This window comes from Mustela lutreola, chromosome 14, assembly GCF_030435805.1.
Source record: "Mustela lutreola isolate mMusLut2 chromosome 14, mMusLut2.pri, whole genome shotgun sequence".
Classification (NCBI taxonomy): domain Eukaryota; kingdom Metazoa; phylum Chordata; class Mammalia; order Carnivora; family Mustelidae; genus Mustela; species Mustela lutreola.
Genome location: NC_081303.1, coordinates 50595213 through 50614714, shown reverse-complemented (window position 1 = coordinate 50614714; position 19502 = coordinate 50595213). Strand labels below are relative to the sequence as shown.

General features: G+C 50.4%; 1 protein-coding gene across 2 annotated transcripts in view; it reads left to right on the top strand.

Annotated features, from left to right (window-relative positions):
* Positions 1 to 17464, top strand: part of DSTYK (dual serine/threonine and tyrosine protein kinase) — a 49576-nt gene extending 32112 nt beyond the window's left edge. Inside the window, exons 4-14 of one of the 2 annotated variants that reach the window (XR_009347269.1) lie at positions 3164 to 3396; positions 3795 to 3878; positions 4504 to 4680; positions 5503 to 5632; positions 6979 to 7135; positions 7584 to 7716; positions 9048 to 9161; positions 10476 to 10590; positions 12557 to 12691; positions 13053 to 14568; positions 15971 to 17464. Coding sequence is in view for 1 of the 2 variants with exons in the window: in XM_059145049.1 (XP_059001032.1) it covers positions 3164 to 3396; positions 3795 to 3878; positions 4504 to 4680; positions 5503 to 5632; positions 6979 to 7135; positions 7584 to 7716; positions 9048 to 9161; positions 10476 to 10590; positions 12557 to 12691; positions 13053 to 13240 (1466 nt within the window). In the remaining variant the exon portion in view is untranslated. Of the gene's footprint in view, positions 1 to 3163; positions 3397 to 3794; positions 3879 to 4503; positions 4681 to 5502; positions 5633 to 6978; positions 7136 to 7583; positions 7717 to 9047; positions 9162 to 10475; positions 10591 to 12556; positions 12692 to 13052 lie in introns of both variants that reach the window. The other variant, XM_059145049.1, reaches the window with a different exon arrangement.
* Positions 17465 to 19502: the final 2038 nt, after the last annotated feature.

Here is a 19502-nt window from a genome sequence, read left to right as displayed (position 1 = left end):
TACAGCCAAATCTCCTGGGCACTTTTTGAAAATAGAGATGTTTGAGATCACCCCAGAGCACTCCAGACCAGTTAATCCAAATTTCTGTCGTGGAACCTCGCATCAGTTTTTGGTTTTTTTCCAGTCCCTCTGTGGATTCTGTGTACTGGCATCTTCTTGAGGAGAGAACTGAGGCTTAGGCAGCTTAAGTCATTTGCACAAGGTCACAGCTACAGAAGAGTAAAGGCGGAGTTTGGATCTGACTGAGTCCTAAGCCCGTACTCTGCATTTCCGTGCTTCACTGCCTCCGAATCCATCCCGCTTCCTGCTACCGCCATCTTCCTGGTAGCCGGCTTTGGGGCCGCAGCACGGTCTCCAGATCTTTGCTCTCCCTTGTCCCCGCATCTGGGCAGTGGCCAAGCCCTGATGCATCTTCTTCCGTGTTCCGTATCTACCTTAGCTTTTCTGTTCCCTCCTTTGCAGTCCACCTGAACTACTGTTTCCTGTTGCTCTCCGGCACATTTCTCTCCTTTCTCCAGTCCAGCTGTGTTGGCTCCCTGTTCTGCGGACTAAGTTCTGACTCCTCAGCCTGGTGTTAGGGATCTTGCAGAGCCCAGCCCTGGCCAACTCTCCCCGGCCTGTTTCCCACCAGGCACATTTCACCTGCTTTCAGCTGTTTGCTGTCCTGCAGCCCTTCCTTTACTTTCCCATGGCCCCCACCCTGCCCTAAACCCAAAAAGTCTTCTGTTTGTGAATTTCCAAATCCTATCTACCCTTCAGAGCCTCTTCTAAATAGCATTTTTCATGAAGTCTTTTCTTTTCTTTTTTTGAAGACTTTATTTATTTATTTGACAAGCAGAGATCACAAGCAGGCAGAGAGGCAGGCAAAGAGTGAGGGAAGCAGGCTCCCTGCTGAGCAGAGGGCCCGATATGGGGCTTGATCCCGGGACCCCAGGATCATGACCTCAGCTGAAGGCAGAGGCTTTAACCCACTGAGCCACCCAGGTGCCCCAGTCTTTAATTTTCTTAGCTAATAGTGTTCGCATCCGTCTGAACTCTCATCACATTTCATGCATACCTGAAATTTCTGGTGTATTTCATTTTCTTTTATTACAGTTATTTATGTCCTACTGACTGTTTTCTCCAGTCCTAGAGAACGGCATCCTGTTTATCATCCTGTCTCTTACAGCAGTTCACACAGAGTTGTGTGCGTGCACTACCTCCTGGGAGTTGAGTGGAGTATGGCTGTGTCACACTCACAGAGTATGATGGAGTATGGCTGTGTCACACTCACAGAGGAGACAGGCCACTTTCGCAAGCACAGGAAGCCTTCTCATAGGTGTTTCTGAAGATGAGCAAAGGTGGTTCAGGACTTGCAGTGGAGATCTCGGAAAGCTTCTGACTGAGGACGCCGGGCATCAGCGCTAGTACTATAGTGCGCGGGGCAGAACAGTTGGACAGACCGGGAGATGTTTGCCTGTTGGTCATGTGCCGGGGATACCATGTGTGGTGTCTGGGATGCAGTGGTCAGTTCAACAGACACGGGGGAGCGGGGCACAAGTAGACCAGCCGTCCGGTTCTGTTAACCACCTGGCCGATTTGGGAAGCCACTTTCCGAGTTAGCTGTGTGTTAGACAGGAATTACATGTCTGCTTCTTAACCTCGTTTGGAGCTCTTCCTGGGGATCCCTGAGGCAATGATGGGTAGATTTAGAAGAGAGCCACCACATAGCCTCAGGAGCCCAATTTCTGGTCCTGGTTTATGTTTTAAAAGGTAATGTGGAGCATCTGGGTGGTTTAGTCAGTTAGGTGTCTGACTTCAGCTCGGGTCGTGACCTCGGGGTCCTGGGATTGGGCTCCATGGCAAGCTCCCTGCTTGGCGGGGTGTCTCCTTGTCCCTCTCCCTCTGCCCCTCCTACTGCTTGTGTGCTCGGTCTCTCTGTCAAATAAATAAAACCTTAAGAAATAGCAAAATAGAGGTAATGCATGCATGCAGGCTATATTACATACATACTTCAGAAAATACTTTTTTTTTAAAGATAATACCTACATGCATAGTACTTCACTCAGAGATACAAAGATACTGTCCTCCAGCCGCCCAGGTCTCCTCCATATGTTCTTCTGCCCCTTGCTTTTGCACTGAATTCATATCTTAGAGATCTTTCCATAAAGGTACATTTGGATTTGTCTTCTAATAGATGTGGCTAATTTTATTTAACTATAATTCTACTGATGAACATTTAGACTCATTCTTTTTTGTTTTTTGCTATTACAGATTCCTCTGCATTATTATTTACATGCATATCTTTGAGGCTTGTCAAGGTATATTTCTAGAAAAACAATTCCTAGAAGCAGAATAGGTAGGTCAAAGGGTATGTAGATATTTTTGTTGGTTGGTTGGTTAGTTTAAAATTTTGATAGGTTAGAAAAAAATTTTTTTGATATATATAAGATTTCTTCCAAAGAGGCGGCACCAATTCTAATTCCCACAGTAGACATGAGAGTGCCTTTTTAGGAGTGGAGGTTTTGTGGGTAACTTGTCTTTAGTTCTGTCCTCTGACTTGCAGAACAGATTTCTAATTCTGGGAGGTAGTAGCAGGCTGGTGACAACATTCCAGTTTTGCTTTTTATTCAGTAATTGATTAGCATCGAATCCCCAACTACTGGATTTTTCTGGGAGTTCTGCAGTGTGAAATGGTACAAAGATCCAAGGCAGTCTGTGAGCTTGGGTTTCAGACGCGAGCTGTTGTCCTTCCTGTACTGTCCCCTTCCCTTCTCTCCTCTCTTCGAGGCTGTTTCCTGACATATAAAATGACCAGTAATACCCACCTGACAAAGTTTTCATGAGGATTAAATTCGATTGCGTATGTAAAATACTTATTATGGTGCCTTTCAAATAATCTGCACTCAATAAATACTTCTCCTGTCCTATAAAATGTGACAGAAAGCGACAGAATCAGGAGGCTTGTTCTAGATGCGGTTGTTCCTTCTCAGTAATGCCCTCAGTAGTCATGGGTCCCATGGCCCCGTGTCACACTGAGGGTCAGAGCTTGTCCGCCAGCCATGTGTTTGAGAGCCTTGGTGGCTATCGTGGTGGCTCCTTGGCTTTGATGAGGAGAGGCCTTTCTTCTGAGTGCCCGCCCCTTTCCCTCACGGCCAGCTGGCTTCTGTCTCTGCCTCCATAGATGTCATCGTCCCCGAAAATGGAGAGGCGGTGGGCACCCGAGAAATCAAATGCTGCATCCGGCAGATCCAGGAGCTCATCATCTCCCGGCTCAATCAGGCGGTGGCCAACAAGCTGATCAGCTCGGTGGACTACCTGCGCGAGAGCTTCGTCGGGACCCTGGAACGCTGTCTGCAGAGCCTGGAGAAGTCCCAGGATGTCTCAGTTCACATCACCAGTAATTATCTCAAACAGGTACTCTAAGACCCGGTAGCCACCACATCACAGAGGGCACAGGAGACAGAGCCCGCCCGCAAGCCCAGCCTCGAGCTAGCCAAGAACGTCCCGGGCACCCTTTGACCCATCCAGTTTGAATCTTACCCTGTTTTCCCGTCGCATGATCCCTGCCCGTCGAGGTGCTTGCGCACTGCAAAATCACGGTTGAGGCATGAGCTGGTTGGTGAAGATGGAAGTAAAGGGGCCCAGAGAGTCGCACAATAGGTGATCGACCCGTGTAGCCTGCAAGTTTATGGAAGGACATATTTGGGAACCTTGCAACGGGACTCTGTGCTTTAAGTAAATAGTATTTACCACGTTTTTTTAATCAGCCACTGTGCTCAGGCGTACTGATTTCCTTCGTGGCTCTCTTTTAGATCTTAAATGCCGCCTATCACGTTGAAGTTACATTTCACTCCGGGTCGTCGGTCACAAGGATGCTGTGGGAGCAAATCAAACAGGTGGAGTCCACTGGAGGAGCGTTTCCCACCCCCGTTGGCTCAGATGAACCTTAGTTCCTCCAATAGCGACTGATGTCTAGAAAGTTCTCCTGGGGTAGGGCGGCCATTTTTCCGGGTTTGTCTGCCCAGGAGAGTTCTGGTTTATGCCTATTCTGAAATAACTAGGAACAGTGCCCCTTGAATGCTTAAAGTGGTGCATTTAAGTGAAATTTTGTGCAGCCGTAAAGCTCTCCTCCACTCACTTCCTCATATTCCTTTCTCCCAGCCTAAATGTTTTCTCAGAACCAGGCTTGGTTGCCACGGGCCGTTTGTGTGGTTTCTTTTCCGGAATTTGATGGTGCTCTTTCTCCATCCCGAATTCAGAAAGGGAGCTCTCAGCACCCCGGGTGCTGCGTGGACACCGTGAGGGCCTGTGAGCATGTGGACTCGGCTTGGTGTTCTTTGATGCTTTCCCTTGCTCTGAGCCCTGACTCTCGTGTCAGTGGGACTGGAGAGGAGTCTTGGCCTTCATGGGGCTCCTTTCTTCATGGCCTGCTCTAGGCTGGCCATCCCCCAGGGGAGGGGCGTGGGTTCTTTCTGGCGGCTGCAGGCTCCCTTGAGTCTTCTCACTGACCTCGTCCTGCAGATCATCCAGCGCCTCACGTGGGTGAGCCCGCCTGCCATCACGCTGGAGTGGAAGAGGAAGGTGGCCCAGGAAGCCATCGAGAGCCTCAGTGCCTCCAAGCTGGCCAAGAGCATCTGCAGCCAGTTCCGGACCCGGCTCAACAGTTCTCACGAGGCTTTTGCAGCCTCCTTGCGGCAGGTGGGCGTGCGGGAAGAGGGAGAAGAACCTACTGTCGGGGAGTATTTTGCCCGCTGCTGTCCATGGAATTTTTATAGAATCATCAGTGTATTTTCTTCCTAGCGAAACGGTAATATAGTGTCATGAAAAGTGTCATCAGTACGTTTTTCATGTGGAGGTTTTTCTAACTCCAGGGAACGTGGAGGGAACTTGGTTCATTTCTCCTCATTTCACTGAGTGAGGAATGAAAATCAAGCGGTAGAAATTTTTTTTTTTTTAAGATTTTTATTTATTTGACAGACAGAGATCACAAGTAGGCAGAGAGGCAGGCAGAGAGAGAGGGGGAGGCAGGCTCCCTGCTGAGCAGAGAGCCTGATGTGGGGCTCAATCCCAGGACCCTGGGATCATGACCTGAGCTGAAGGCAGAGGCTTTAACAAACCACCTAGGCGCCTCAGATAGGAATTTTATGTAAGTTGCCTAGTATTTTAGGAATGAGTCAGAGAAAGGAGGACTTTGTAACTTTTATGCTGGTTCACAGTTATGTGACATCTGCTTGTCCCCTTGGAGTGGATGTGTGTGCTCTTGTGTACCTGTGTATGTGTGTGCACATGTGTATGTGTGTATGCACGTGTGTATGTGGGGGGCGTTGTAGAGATGGGGGTACGCATCCAGGAGGAACAGGTATTACCTACTGAGAGCCCACTGTGTACCAGTCACATTACAGACGTTTTGTATAACTCTTACAGTTGCCCTTTAGAAGCTGTTATTACCCCATACAGCAGGTGAGGAAACCAAGCTGGGGACTTGACAAGTCACATGACTTTTTTCTGCTTCCCTCCCAGCTAGAAGCTGGCCATTCAGGCCGGTTGGAAAAAACAGAAGATCTGTGGTTGAAGGTTCGGAAGGATCACGCCCCACGCCTGGCCCGCCTTTCTCTGGAAAGTCGTTCTTTACAGGACGTCTTGCTGCATCGTGAGTCCCTATTTTTTTTCCTTGTAGGAAAGTAAATGGGAAGAAGGTTCTAGTTGTATGACATTCTCATGTTCTATCTCGGATAATCCCAGTGTCTAAAGCTGCTTCCTTGCAAGGCTGCCTCAGCACCCTGTGATGTATTTTTGAATTCCTGATGTCTGTTTGGTCCTGCTGTTCATACAGTTTAGACAACAAGACTTAAGTTTATTTAAATAGGACCAGTTAGGAGCACCTGGGTGGCTCAGTGGGTTGGGCTTCTGCTTTCAGCTCAGATCATGATCCCAGGGTCCTGGGATCGAGCTCTGCATCGGGCTTTCAGCTCAGCAGGGAGCCTGCTTCCCCCTTTCTCTCTGCCTGCCTCACTGCCTACTTGTGATCTCTGTCTGTCAAATAAACAAAATCTTTAAAAATCGGACCAGTTAGGTTACTCTCTTTTTTTTTTTTTTAAGATTTAATTTATTTATTTGACAGAGAGAAATCACAAGTAGACAGAGAGGCAGGCAGAGAGAGAGAGAGGGAAGCAGGCTCCCTCCCAACGCGGGACTCGATCCCAGGACCCTGAGATCACGACCCCATCAGAAGGCAGCGGCTTAACCCACTGAGCCACCCAGGCGCCCTGTTAGGTTACTTTCTACTAGTTTCCAGTAGCATCAGAATTTCTCCCCCAGCATAATTACAACTTACTCCTAGATCCATGTCTAAGATTTTTTTTTTAAAGGTTTTACTTAGGGGTGCCTGGGTGGCTCAGTGGATTAAGCCTCTGCCCTCGGCTCAAGTCCTGGTCTCAGGGCCCTGGGATCGAGCCCCACATGGGGCTCTCTGCTCAGCAGGAAGCCTGCTTCCCCCTGCCTCCGCCCCGCCACCTGCCTCTGCCTCCTCATGATCTCTCTCTGTCAAATAAATAAATAAAAACTTAAAAAAAAATAAATAAAGGTTTTATTTATTTGCGAGAGAGAGTGAGTGAGCATGAGCAGGGCACAGGTGTCAAGGGAGAAGCAGACTCCCAGCTAAGCAGGGAGCCTGATGGAGGGCTAGATCCCAGGACCCCAACATCGTGATCTGATCCAAAAGCAGATGCTTAACTGACTGAGCCACCCAGACTCCCTAAGAATCTTTTTTTTAAAAATCAGGATATTTAGTATATTTTTTTCATAAGCAGTCTTCCAGATTTTACTTTTAAGTAATCTGTATACCCCGTGTGGGGCTTGAACCCACAACCCTGAGCTCAAGAGTCACATGCTCCACTGACCTAGCCAGCCAGGTGCCCTGCACGTCTAACAGTCTTAGGGAGGTTGCCCAGCAAGCTCTCCTTCCTCCTGCCTTATCTCTGTCTCCTTACTTAATAGGTAAACCTAAACTGGGACAGGAGCTAGGCCGGGGCCAGTATGGTGTGGTGTACCTGTGTGACAACTGGGGAGGGCACTTCCCTTGTGCCCTCAAGTCGGTCGTCCCTCCGGACGAGAAGCACTGGAATGATCTGGCTTTGGAGTTTCACTACATGAGGTAGGTTCTCCTGTCACTTGTCTCAGTGGGAGAAGACCTAGGGAATAAGCCAGAAGCCCAGGACGAACTTTGTGCCAAGACTTACAGCACGCTGTGTCTCTCTATTCCCGGGTCCCCAGACGTCATAGCCAGTGTCTCCGTGTCGGGCCCACAAATGTGCTTGCTCTCTTGTAGGCCTTCATGGCCTCTGCCCTCTCCCCACCGTATCAGTTTCTCAGACTTGGCCTTCCCTTTGACTTCTCAGTCCTTAAGTCCTGTTAGTGTTCAGATTCCTTAATTCTAATTCCTTGTTAGGGGGCCATTCTCTTGACCCTCCCTCTGCACTGAGGGCCATGAGCTCTGGCCCTGGACTACGTGTGGTCTCAAGGGGACTCCTGGCCACGGGACGGCACGCTGTGCAGGGTCAGAGCCGGAGCGTGGCAGCCCTAGACACTGTCGTTCCCACCAGGTCTCTGCCGAAGCACGAGCGCTTGGTGGATCTGCACGGCTCGGTCATCGACTACAGCTACGGCGGGGGCTCCAGCATCGCTGTGCTGCTCATCATGGAGCGGCTGCACCGAGACCTCTACACTGGGCTGAAGGTGAGGCAGGGTCGGGGGTGGGGGTCGAGGCGGGGTGCGGGGCTGAACCGCAGCCAGCAGCCAGATCCGCGGGGTCCTCCCTGGCCGGTCTTCCTTTCTTGTTTATCCAGACCTTCTAGCTTTCACAAGACGTTTTTTGGAAATAATCAAGTTTTATTGCCCTTGTTTCCAAAAAACCTTAAAAGTTTCTCAGAATCGATTTTTTGGCCTAGTTTATATCCAGAATACTGCCAATGCACTGCTGTTTGCCTCTTGTGGTAGGGGTAAAATCTAGACGACTCAGAAGCACGGAAAAGCATCTTATAACTTTGCTGTTCTTCCTCTTTTTTTGCTCTCGATGGATACAGCTAGTGTTTGTTGTTGGGTCAACAAATATTTATTCGTGACTACTTTGTGCGAGATTTTGTGCTATGCACCGTAAGGGCATATCAAGAAGTGTAATTGCCGGGGCACCTGGTTGGCTTAGTTAGGGGAGCATGTGACTCTTGGTCTCAGGGTCATGAGTTCAAGCCCCATGTTGGGCGTAGAAGGTAGTCAGAAGCTTTTAAGAGACTTACAGTCGGTGAATATTTCGTGAAGATTTGGTGTTTGAGTGTGATAAATCCACCTTGATGGGTACAGTTTGGGCAGGTAGAAGGAAGAGGCTGAGCTTCTGGATGGGTGATGTAATGTTCTCTGGAGTTCAAGAGGCCCTAAATTGGATGCATGGTAAAAGTGACTTTGATACTTGAATCTGTGAAGCCAAACCTGGGCTAAGCAGGCCTACAGTGCAGTAGAAGGCATTCTGCCCGAGAGGCTTAGAACTCCTTTTTTTAAAAATTTTTAATATTTTTATTTTTTAAAATTTTTAACTTTTTAAAAATAATCTGTACACCCAACATGGGGCTTGAACTCACAACCCTGAGATCAAGAGTCACATGTTCTGCCGACTGAGCCAGTCAGGTGTCCGGAGACCTAGAACTCCTTTGAGCCTCAAGGGCAGTCCCAGAATCTGTTCAAGCCTTGGAAATGAGCTCAGGCCTCCAGTTGTGGCCTGCGCCTCTTGTAGTCAGTCCCCTGCAGGGTCATCCGGCCGCCTGCGTGCCGCCTCCGGGAGGTGTTATCTGGCCTCACACCTTGTCCTTCCTTGCTTTCCCTCGGCTTCCTTGCCCTAACTGCTTTCCTCTTCTCTTCTTCCTGCCTGCTTCTCTGTCCTTGTCCTCAGTGTGCCCGGTGCAGGCTGCCTTGCAGTGGCCCACAGAAGGAGCTCTCAGTGGGTTTAAGCATGCGGGATGGAGCTGGACGGAGGAGTTGTCTTGTTAGTGACGAGTGAGCTTTTTTGTCCCCCCAAGGCTGGGCTGACGCTGGAGACGCGTCTGCAGATAGCGCTCGATGTGGTGGAAGGGGTCCGCTTCCTGCACAGCCAGGGACTCGTGCACCGTGATATCAAGCTCAAAAATGTCCTGGTAAGTAGAGCTGTTTCCCCGAGATTGTGCCCTGTCTCTGTGGCTTGAGTGGCCTTTGGGGGGTCCACCTCCATGTGAGCGGGATTGCGGGACACGCCTGCCAGGATCGCTGTGGAGTTGACAGTGGACGGGTTGATGGCAGCCTGGACACAAGCTTGGGGAGTGCCAGGCTGCCTCCTAGGCTGAGCTTCTCTTGCTTAAAAGTTTTTCCTCCCAATCCTGTTGGACACATGTGAGCGTACAGAACAGAGCGGTCCGAAGGAGCCTGCACATCATTCATCCGGACTCATGCTGTCCTCTGGGTTCGTCTCTCTCTGTTCTTCACTCTCTCTCTCTCACACACATACACGTACTTTTTTACTCAACTGTAGGAAGTAAGTTGCCGATAGCACAGGACTCCTCAATACTTGAGCTTGTATCTCCTAGAAATTGACATCAATACGGCACTGTTAGTTAATAAGCGGTTCATAATAATACTTCCCAGTTGTTCAGATGCAGTGCCTTTGCTTGTTTGATTCCAGGCTCACTCCAGGGATCAGACGGGGCACTTTGTTGTCCTGTTTTCCTGTCCTCCTTTAATTTGGAATCGTCCTTTTGTGATGTTGCTGTGTTTGAGGACTCCAGGTCTGGTGGTGGTTTAGGGTTTGGTCGGAGGTGCTGGCTGAGGGCTGAACTGGGTAAATGCACCTTCAAGGGGAAGGTGGTCATGAGCCCACCAGGTCTCGTATCTCAGTTCGGAAGAGTCTTCTGACCTGTTCCTCTTGAAACCGTATTGGATATTGTTAAGGATATCCGGCAACACTTAATGATACAGAACGATGACAGCAGTGCGGGGAATGGGAGAGATTGCCCTAAAATCATGGGCTAAAACCGGAGAGGCCTACCAGTAGTCAACTGGGACACAGCTTTATCCTCTTGGATCTTCAGGAAAGGAAACTGTGGGGAATTCACGCAACTCTCCTCAGCTGACCAGAGGACTTCGGCCTTCTTCCTTAGTGACTTTCTGCCCTGGGGTCTGGAGGTCAGAGGGGAATCATCAGGAACTGAAATACTTTCTTCGGTGTCTTTCACTTACTCATTCTTCTAAGACTTACTGAGCTTCTGAGATGGGCGAGGTACACAGATGAAAAAGACAGCCCCTTCCATCAGGTTGCTGACAGTCTGGGGTGAAGACAGGAGTGGGAATGAATCTGGAGACAGGGCGCTTGGCTAAGTGCTGCTTGGAGGTGGACACCTGCTTCTGAGCATGTGCTCGCAGCTGGTGCCGTGGGCAGGGTCCAGTGCAGGCTGACTCTCACCCTGCTTCGTTGGCAGCTGGACAAGCAGAACCGTGCAAAGATCACTGACTTAGGATTCTGCAAGCCGGAAGCCATGATGTCAGGCAGCATTGTGGGGACACCGATCCATATGGCCCCTGAACTTTTCACAGGTGAGCTGCGGGCCAGGGAGTGGGCTTCATCTGGGCTCTGAACTGTAACCCTGACAGCTACCCCCTGGGCTCAATAGTACCCACAAGTACTCCTGGCAGGTCTGCTGCTGGCAAGGGAGAAGGAGGGGAGGGAGACCAGAGGCAGGGAGGGAGAGAAGGGAAGAGGTAGAGTGGGAAGAAGGAAGAACGCACACAGGAGGTCCCAGGTCTCCTGGTGGCTGTGTCTCCAGCTCTTTGCGCCATAATTGCCATAGTCAGCCAGTTGGTTGACCCTAAGGTACTGACAGAGTGACCGGTACCTCAGGAGTTGGCCCTGATCGTTGAGGAACTTGCAGGTGACAGAGATGTATGTGGAGAGGTAAGATTGTTAGGAAGCAGCAGAGGACAGCATGTAGGGAATCCTAGAAGGGGTGCCCCCTGACGTGATGTTGGTTCTCAGACAAGCGACAAAGGAAGGTTGAAATGTTTGATAGTTTTACGGTAGAAGTGAGATGTTGCCTAGAGCTTGAGTCAGGTCTGGAAGAATCAGTCTGTGGGAAGGGAACTTGTGGGAAGTATGTTCTTTGGGCTGGGCAGCACAAGTATGCTTTTTCATATATTTTGTTCCATTTAACCCTCGCGGTGCTTCTGTGGTGATGGTGATGCGTTTTGTGCCCATGTCACAGGTGACGTCGAGTCCGGATGGGTGAGCTCAGAAAGCCACCCCAAAACACTGAGCTAGAATTGATGGAGCTGGGATTGGAATCTAGGTTTTTCTGGCTCTAAAATTTCACCCTACATCATGAAGCAGAGAACATTCTGGAGGCTGGGGAAAGGGAAATAGGAAAATTGCAGAACAGAAAGAAGTGTAACAGGAAGAGATCTGGATGGGGAGTGACAGCAGATGAGGCTGGAGATGAAATGCTGGAGCTTGAATGTGCAGAGGAGTGAAGGCTCGGTGTGGGGCAGTGAGGATCTTGAGCTTGTGCACAGGTGTGAGTGAAAATGCGACTGCAGAAGGCTAGCTGAGCAGGAGGAGGTGGAGGGGGTTCCAGGGGCCAGAGCGAAGGCAGGCAGAGCTGTGGGGCTGGTGTCCAGGAGGAGGCTGCTCGGGGCACGGAAACCAAACAAGCGCGCCCGGTGCCAGGGCTGCTCAGGGGAGCAGCGGAGCAGCGGGCAAGACTTGGGGATCAGCAGCAGAGAAGGACTGGACGAGGCTGAGGGCTCAGGCCTGGGGGACGGGAGATGGTTGTGGCATTGCCGAGGCAGATGTGAAGGTCACGGCAGGCCCCTCATCAGCGTGCGTTCGAACCTGCGATCTGCACGGCCTCTCTTGTTAGCCTCACGCACGGGTCTGCCCCTGAACTTCACAGAGTTGGGCTTGTCAGGGTCAGGGTCAGCTGGACCCACAGCAGAGCCAAGCACATGGCCATCATTTTTCTTTCTCTAGATTTACTTCCCAAAGAAGTTCTTTTCGCATGCTTTCGTTTTATTTTGGCTCCTTCATATTTCATTTCCCTGGATTGTTTCTCCGATTGTTGCGGACAGAAGACTCTAAAATACATTCTTCCTGTCACCTGCTGCCCTAAAACATAAAGGACTTCCTGCTGTCCATTGAATCCAGACTTTTCTGTCTGACCTGTAAAGACCGTTAGATTCTGGTTTCACTCTACCCACCCACATGGTTCCCAGCCTTCCTTCCCTAATCCGACCTTTTAGGTCGAATCTTCTTGGCTGTTCCATCAAGAGCAAAGGCTTGTCCTCCTCCTTTGTCAGGCTCTAGCTTCAGCCCTCCTGGTGTCTGCCTTCCCAGGACTGTGGTCTTGGGTATAAAAAGATCGGCGTCCTGCCTATCAGGGTTGTTAGGGGAGGCAGTGGATGTTAAAAGGTTTAGAAAAAAAGGTATGGGGACCTGTGTAGACCCCATGAGCGGGGATGCAGCCGCTCTCTGTCCCGGGCTCACGGCTGTCACCCCTTCTCACTGTAGGGAAGTACGATAACTCTGTCGATGTCTACGCCTTTGGCATTCTCTTCTGGTATATCTGCTCGGGCTCTGTCAAGCTCCCTGAAGCATTTGAGAGGTGTGCCAGCAAAGACCATCTCTGGAACAATGTGCGGAGAGGTAAGCGCCACAAGCCCTACCTTGTTCTGACCACTACCAAGCCTCCCCGCCCACCACCGACCACCTCTGAGAGCAGTGGGACCACAGACCATCACGGAATCCAGGAGAGACACTGAAGTCAGGCCTTGGCTTTTAGGCAGTGTGGTACTGAACTGTTTCCAGAAGGCTTTTTTCTGGAATGTTCCCAGTTCTTCAGCTTCCTATGCCAGTGCATTCCAGTTTGTTGTCAGTGTTACTACTGGGTTCTGAAGCCAGAGCTCCTGAGCCCCGCCTGGGCGATCGGTCTGCGAGCTGGTTGGGCCTCATTGTGGCACGGGCCTTCTCCCTGACCGTGGCCTTGTTTCCATGTGCCTTTCCCCAGGGGCCCGACCAGAGCGTCTGCCCGTGTTTGACGAGGAGTGCTGGCAGCTGATGGAGGCCTGCTGGGACGGGGACCCCTCTCAGAGGCCTCTCTTGGGCATCGTCCAACCTATGCTCCAGGGTATCATGGACCGGCTGTGCAAGTCGAGTTCTGAGCGGCCAAGCAGGGGACTCGACGATTCTACTTGAAAGCAAAGAACTTTCTCCTCTACTCTCTATTTCTTTCCTTCCCCTCATCTTTCGGCCATGGGAAGAATGTGACATTTATTCAGAGAGTAAATGATGCTTGCTGGGCAGCTTGAGACCTTCCCAGGCAAAGAGGCCTCCCGGACCGTGAACAGCTGGCTGAGTGCTGGGGCACGTGCAGCTTGCTGATGCCCCAAGCCATGCTCTCGGCAGAAGACTGTCTAGGACATGTAAACGCCGAAGGATACAACGTTCCAGCCTCAGAACTGAAAAGGAGGCAAATGTACCAACTGTCTGTTCCCTGTATGTTGCTAAGACAGGCAGGGCACTGCAGTGGCAATAGTATTCAAAGCTATAATTTTCATAATTTTGGCTCCGGCTAGGAATAGTTTGGTTCTGTCCAGTCATCAGGACTCTTAGAAAATTTGAACTTCCTACTGGGATTGTGAGAACATAGGAGCTAAACTGTAACTTATGGCTCCCTGCAACCAGATCTCAGGTTGCCACAGCCAGAGGCCTCCACAAGGGAGCTAGAAACAGAGCTGTCTGTTCCTCACAGTGCCGGCGTGTTTACATTTATAGGACTGAATAGCCCTGACTTTGGGGGTGGGTGTCATGGTCACATCACCAAGAGGCCACAGGAAAAAAAAAAATGTTGGGTACACATTTGTGTACACACACACACACACACACACACACACACACACACATATGTGATTAGATTTTGAGTTACTGCTAATCCCAGGACAGAATCTTTTCTTCTTCCCTTTGATCTTTTTTTCTCCCTCTTTTTGGTCTCAAGATGGGGAAAACTCCAGTGAACTTGGTATCTGGGCATGATTGAGCAGAACTGACAGGTGGGGAGTAACTGGGGAGACCCGAGACGTGGGTGGTGATCTGGAGGCCGTGGGTTTCCCTGCAAGCCCATTGGAAGGATACCAGGAGAATCAAAAATTCCCATTTTTGTGTTTGAATCTAACACACTGATGTTTTTAAACTCCTCCATGAGCTTTTTAACTGAGATTTCTTTTGCAAACCTGTCCCTTCTTTTTACTTTGACTATAACGTAAGAGGGGAAGCACCAGATGAAGAGAACGTTTTTGTAGCTGTGTGTGCCCCTTGCCTCCGTGTGCTTGCGTCTGGGACGGTTCCCCTCCCCTGCAGCTGGGAGCTGTGCTGGCTTCCAGGAAGCCAGATTTTTGGAGCGTGTGTTGGGAAGTGTGCCTAAGAAGAGAAAATTCTGAAGGGGAGCAATTTACACGTTGATGCATCTCAGACCTTGACTTAAAGCCTTGCTCCACCGAGATGGTCCATTCGATTTAGAACACCAGGTGGGTGAAAGAAGACAGCGGAGGGAGGTGAGGAACCTCCATCCATCTGCTGATCTCCGGGCACCGCGCTTTCTCCCCTGTGCCTGGCCCCCAAGGCTGTGAACCAGGTCCCTGAGTACGTGTGTAAGGAAATGGCAGATTTGCTGCTAGAAGCCTGTTGGGTCGTTTCTGAGAGAATGGCCATCTCTTAAACATTAAGAGTGTAAATGGCATCTACCAGAAAGTTTTACTATAACTCTTCAAGTTCAGTTTTCACTCTTTGGCTCTGCTGGGCTCTGAGTGTGATGCTCTTGAGCATAGGAAGCTCCAAGCACTCGGGTTCGGTCAGAAACTCCGTATAGTGCTAAGAACCTTTTTACTTGCAACAGCGAAGTGCCGACCCACTGTCTTTGGGGTCTGTAGCTCGAGCCTTGTTCTGGTGGAATGTCCAGTAGACCTGTTAGAATTAACACCCATTTATAGCTTTACTTCTTCAAGTCACTCTGTTCTTGTCTGCATTAACTCGTTTGTCCTCCTGGGGACGATGATGGGGCTTCCAGGAAGCCAGATTTTCAAGTTTAAAAAGGAGAGGTGCGTAGCGTCTCCCTGCCGAAAGAGCAGCCTAAGTGTTTTGTATGACATTTCGGGAAAGGTCTTCTCTCGTTCCCTTTCCCAGAATCCTCCTTTACTCCAGCTCAAATCAGGAGTCTGTGCTTTTCTTGGGGAAGCCGCATTCCTAACATTCTTCCAAAGTCTTAGTTCCTACTCCCCATTCATGCAGGGGCTGGTGCTGGGGCAGGTGGGGGGGGGGGTTCTTCTACCCAGTGTCCCTTTTCAGTTTGTCCCCTCCCTGCAGCTTAGTCTGCTCTCAGACACTGGTCTCCTAGCAGATTCCCGCATTTTTTGCCTGAGTGAGGAGGGCGGACGGGAGGGATCAATGCTAAGTAAGACAGTAACTGTGTTAACAATTCAATACAAAAAAAGTATTTTGAGAAAAAATGTAAGATAGTCCTGAAGATCTCCAGGCCAGCCAAAGTCCACATAGAGATATTAGGAGGTTGTTATTTGAACACTCAGCGGGCTGAGTGCGGGAATACAGACCTATAACACATGCATACTTTGCTTTTGTTTTATAACGTCAGCGGATTTGGGATTCTTTGTCCCTTGGCACCCATTATTGTTAACGTGATGGAATGCCATGAAATGTACTGTACTGTATATTACTTGGGAAGATACTAGGTATTCAAAGGAGTCTGGGGGCGCTTGGGCTGTAGCAGGCTCAAGAATACCAAAGTCCTCAAGATTTTAGCCCCCAGCCTTGGTTGCATGTGCTCCCAAGGGGTGAGGTGAGATGGGGGCTGGGGGCAGGGGAAGCGTGGGGCGGCTCACCCTCACGGTGTTCTGTTCTCATCGACTTCACTAGGACGATTTACCCCAGCCCGAAAATGATCACCTGGCCTTTTTCAGCATGCTTGAAGTCCGGTCACTTAACGTCATTTCAGAACTGAGTGAGGGACCTTCTTGCAGAGCAATCAAGAGGTGGCAGAGCCCGGGGCCCCTGCGCGGCCGACACTGTGCCTGGCGAGCGAGGTCAGTCTGGCAGGAGTTGGGGAATGCTCATTTGGCTGAGGTTTCCACAGGCATGACCTAGTTCCTTGATCCTCTGTAGAGAGTGGCTCGTTGATTGAGCAAGGCTTCTCCTCCTCTAGGAAGGAGGGCTGTGCTGGTTTTTCCCAGACCAAAGAGAATCACTCGTGACTCCAATTTCAAGGGGACAGAAGCTTCTCCTAATTTTTAACACTAAAACTCAAGGAAACAGTGAAGGAAAAGACATATTACTGGCACGGCTGGAAATAGGGAATGGTAGAACCCGCCCCCAGCACCTGTCAGCAAGCCAGTGCATTCTGACGCATCTTTGTTGAGCTGCCAAAGTGGGGGTTGGAAGTTGTTTCCTAACGAGAGAAGGGGTTTGGGGTGGCAGGCTTCAGAGTGATAACTGCACTGAATGACACTTTATTTTTTTGGCTTATTATTTAGCACTGAAAAGCCAAGAGGGGTTGGTGATTACGGTAGCACTTGGAGGGCAGAGGTCCCCTGTGGCCTTGCTTTGGAGAGAAGGCATGCTTGGTGTTCCATCTGGCTAATCAGGGAATCCCCGAAGTCCATACAGCTTCGGAGTGGGATAAAGGGCCCTCGAGTCCTTCGCCAAAAGAGTAGTTGCTTTCTTTGAGTTTTCAAAGCTTGACTTCTGGATTTGCTGGATCAAATAACCCACTTTTTCTTTAAAAGAAAAAAAAAGTGGATTTACCCTTCTAAATATGGGGGGAGCAGTTAGGGCTAGTGCTGTGTAAAAGTGGGTGAGGAGGGGGTAACCTTCAGAAACTTGTACTGCGAACTCCTTTGGGGGTTGCAAGGAGCACTACTGTTCTTAAAAGGGTTTTATTTTTAACTTCATCTGCTTTGTTAACATCCAGTCCAGTTGAGATGCCCGCGGAGACTATGTGAAGACCTGGCGTGGGGGGAGGCCACCCGACTCAGAGGGTTGGGAAGGAAATCAGTCTGGACAGCTTGTTGTCTTTTATTCTTATGTAATATTTGTGTTTGTTTCAGAGGACTAATGTATATTACAGTGTTAATAAAAGTGTAACATACTAAGTGTGTAGAATAAAAGTGCAATAACAAGAGGAAGTTACCTTGGCACAAACCTCAGTCCTTCACTCTCCCTTCCTGTGCTGTCTCTTGGCGTAATATGGCAAACAAGACCATATTGTGTTTTTTAAGAGACATGACTCTGGGTTAAATCTTCATGTAGTGTCGTTTTGGATGGTCGGGTTTGGTTTTATAGAGTGTCCTGTCTCCTTGTGGGGATACACAGATGCCACATGTGCTGTAGAATAAAGGTCACATTAACATTTGACATTTACCTGTCTTTGGCTTTGTTGCCCTTCCCTCCCTGGGTCAGAAGGACGCCCCCTTTCATTCCATTTCCACGGGGGACCTCTGCAGTCAGAGGCCTTTCCGCTGGCCTTGGAGGGTGCTGGGGCCTCTTACTCCCCGCACGCTGTTCTGGGTCTCTGGGTGCCGGGCATTATGACTCTGAGAGCATGGGGTAGGAGATGGGAGGGGGCAGTAGGGTGATAGCAGTGTCTTTTGAGAGCCTTTCTGGGATTCCCACCCTGTTCTCCAGCTTGTCTTCAGCGGGGGCTTGCAGCACTGGGAGTTACTGCACGAACCGAGCCGGGCTACCCCCTGTGTCGCAGAGAGAATCTGGGGATGGAATCTATATACTGGCCCAGCTGCATTTTCTGTCTGGGCTCATCCGCTGTTCGGATCCACCCACTCGGCTTTGCCTGCTGGGTGCCAGCAGGCCCCTCGCAGGAGAGGGCCACCACCCGTTGCTTCTCGTCTCCGTGGAAGGTCAGCAGGCAGCTCGCAGAGCTCTGCGGCAGACTGTGTGTGGTTACGGGATCCTGGGGTTACCAGGGTTTGTTTGGAGTTCCGGGATCTTGCTCCTGGGGCGGCCTCACTATTTTGCTACCCTTGCATGCTCTGATTGCAAGCGCCCGTCCGGCCAGAAGGGGGCAGCACACCTCAGCCCGCTGGTGTGTTTGTGCCGGAATCTGGTTGGGGCGGGGGTGGAACCGCTGCTGTGGAACCCGAGTGGTTCCCAGCCCGCCCCTCCATAAGCCTCTCCCCTGGGAGAAACTTTCCACAGGCTCTGGGTACCCTTTGCAGCTAAATGCAGCCCATCTTGTATGCACTTTCTCTCTGTTCTCCTCAGGTAAAGTTCAGCTGGACAGTTCGCTTCATGTCCTCTCTTACGGGGACGACTTTGGGGGACGACGGCTGGTGGCAACACCTTTTCAGCCTGGGCGTGCTTTCCCACGAACACCTCCCCCAGCAGGCAATTGCTCAGGGTAACCGGGGTGGCCTTCCTGGGCCTGTGTTTGGGTGGGGCTCAGAGGGGAGAGGCCACCAAGTGTCTGAACATTGCTAAATTCAACTTCAAAACCTCTGCCTTGGGGCGCCTGGGTGGCTCAGTGGGTTAAGCCTCTGCCTTCGGCTCAGGTCATGATCTCAGGGTCCTGGGATCGAGTCCCATATCGGGCTCTCTGCTCAGCGGGGAGCCTGCTTCCCCCTCTCTCTCTGCCTGCCTCTCTGCCTGCTTGTGATCTCTGTCAAATAAATAAAATATTAAAAAAAAAAAAAAAACCCTCTGCCTTTAGCAGGATCCCAAGGAGGCCCCACAATACTCACCGAGGAGCCTCCTTTCAGGAGCAGCTATGGTGGGGGGCTGCGCTGGTCGAGCCTTGCAGGGCCCTCCTTGGACGGCCTGCTCCTCAGTCCATTCTAATGGTAGCATTTCATGCCAGAGAAAAACACAATTTTATAAAAATGGCTACCCACCTGAGGAAAAGTTCATGCAAAAGAAAAGGGGAAGATATAAATGTAAAACAAAACAAAACAAAAAACTCTAAAGGAAGGAGTTTTTCGATACGCCGGGCAGCATTCTAATTGCTTTACATATATTAACTCACTTAATCCCCCCCCACCACAACCCCATGTTAGGGATGAGGAAAGGCAGAGGGAGACAACCGGGGTCACGCAACTGATAAAGCCAGAGCTGGGCTCTGAACCTACGAAGGGCAGCTCCAGGATTTCTGCTGCCACAACGAGCTGTTACACCAGGCTACCTCTGCAGGAAAATGCATGTCAGTATGTTCATGGGTCGTTTGGGGACAGGGAGAACTTTCTTGTGTGGTCAGGAACCCAAAAGCCATAAAGACAAAACTTAGAGAAATTACAAAGAATGTGGGGGCACCTGGTGCAGTCGGTTGAGTGTCTGACTCTTGGTTTCAGCTCCGGTCATGATCTCAGGGTTGTGAGATCGAGCCCCCATGTTGGGCTCTGTGCTCTGCATAAGACTTCCTCTGCCTCTGCCTCTGCCCCTCCCT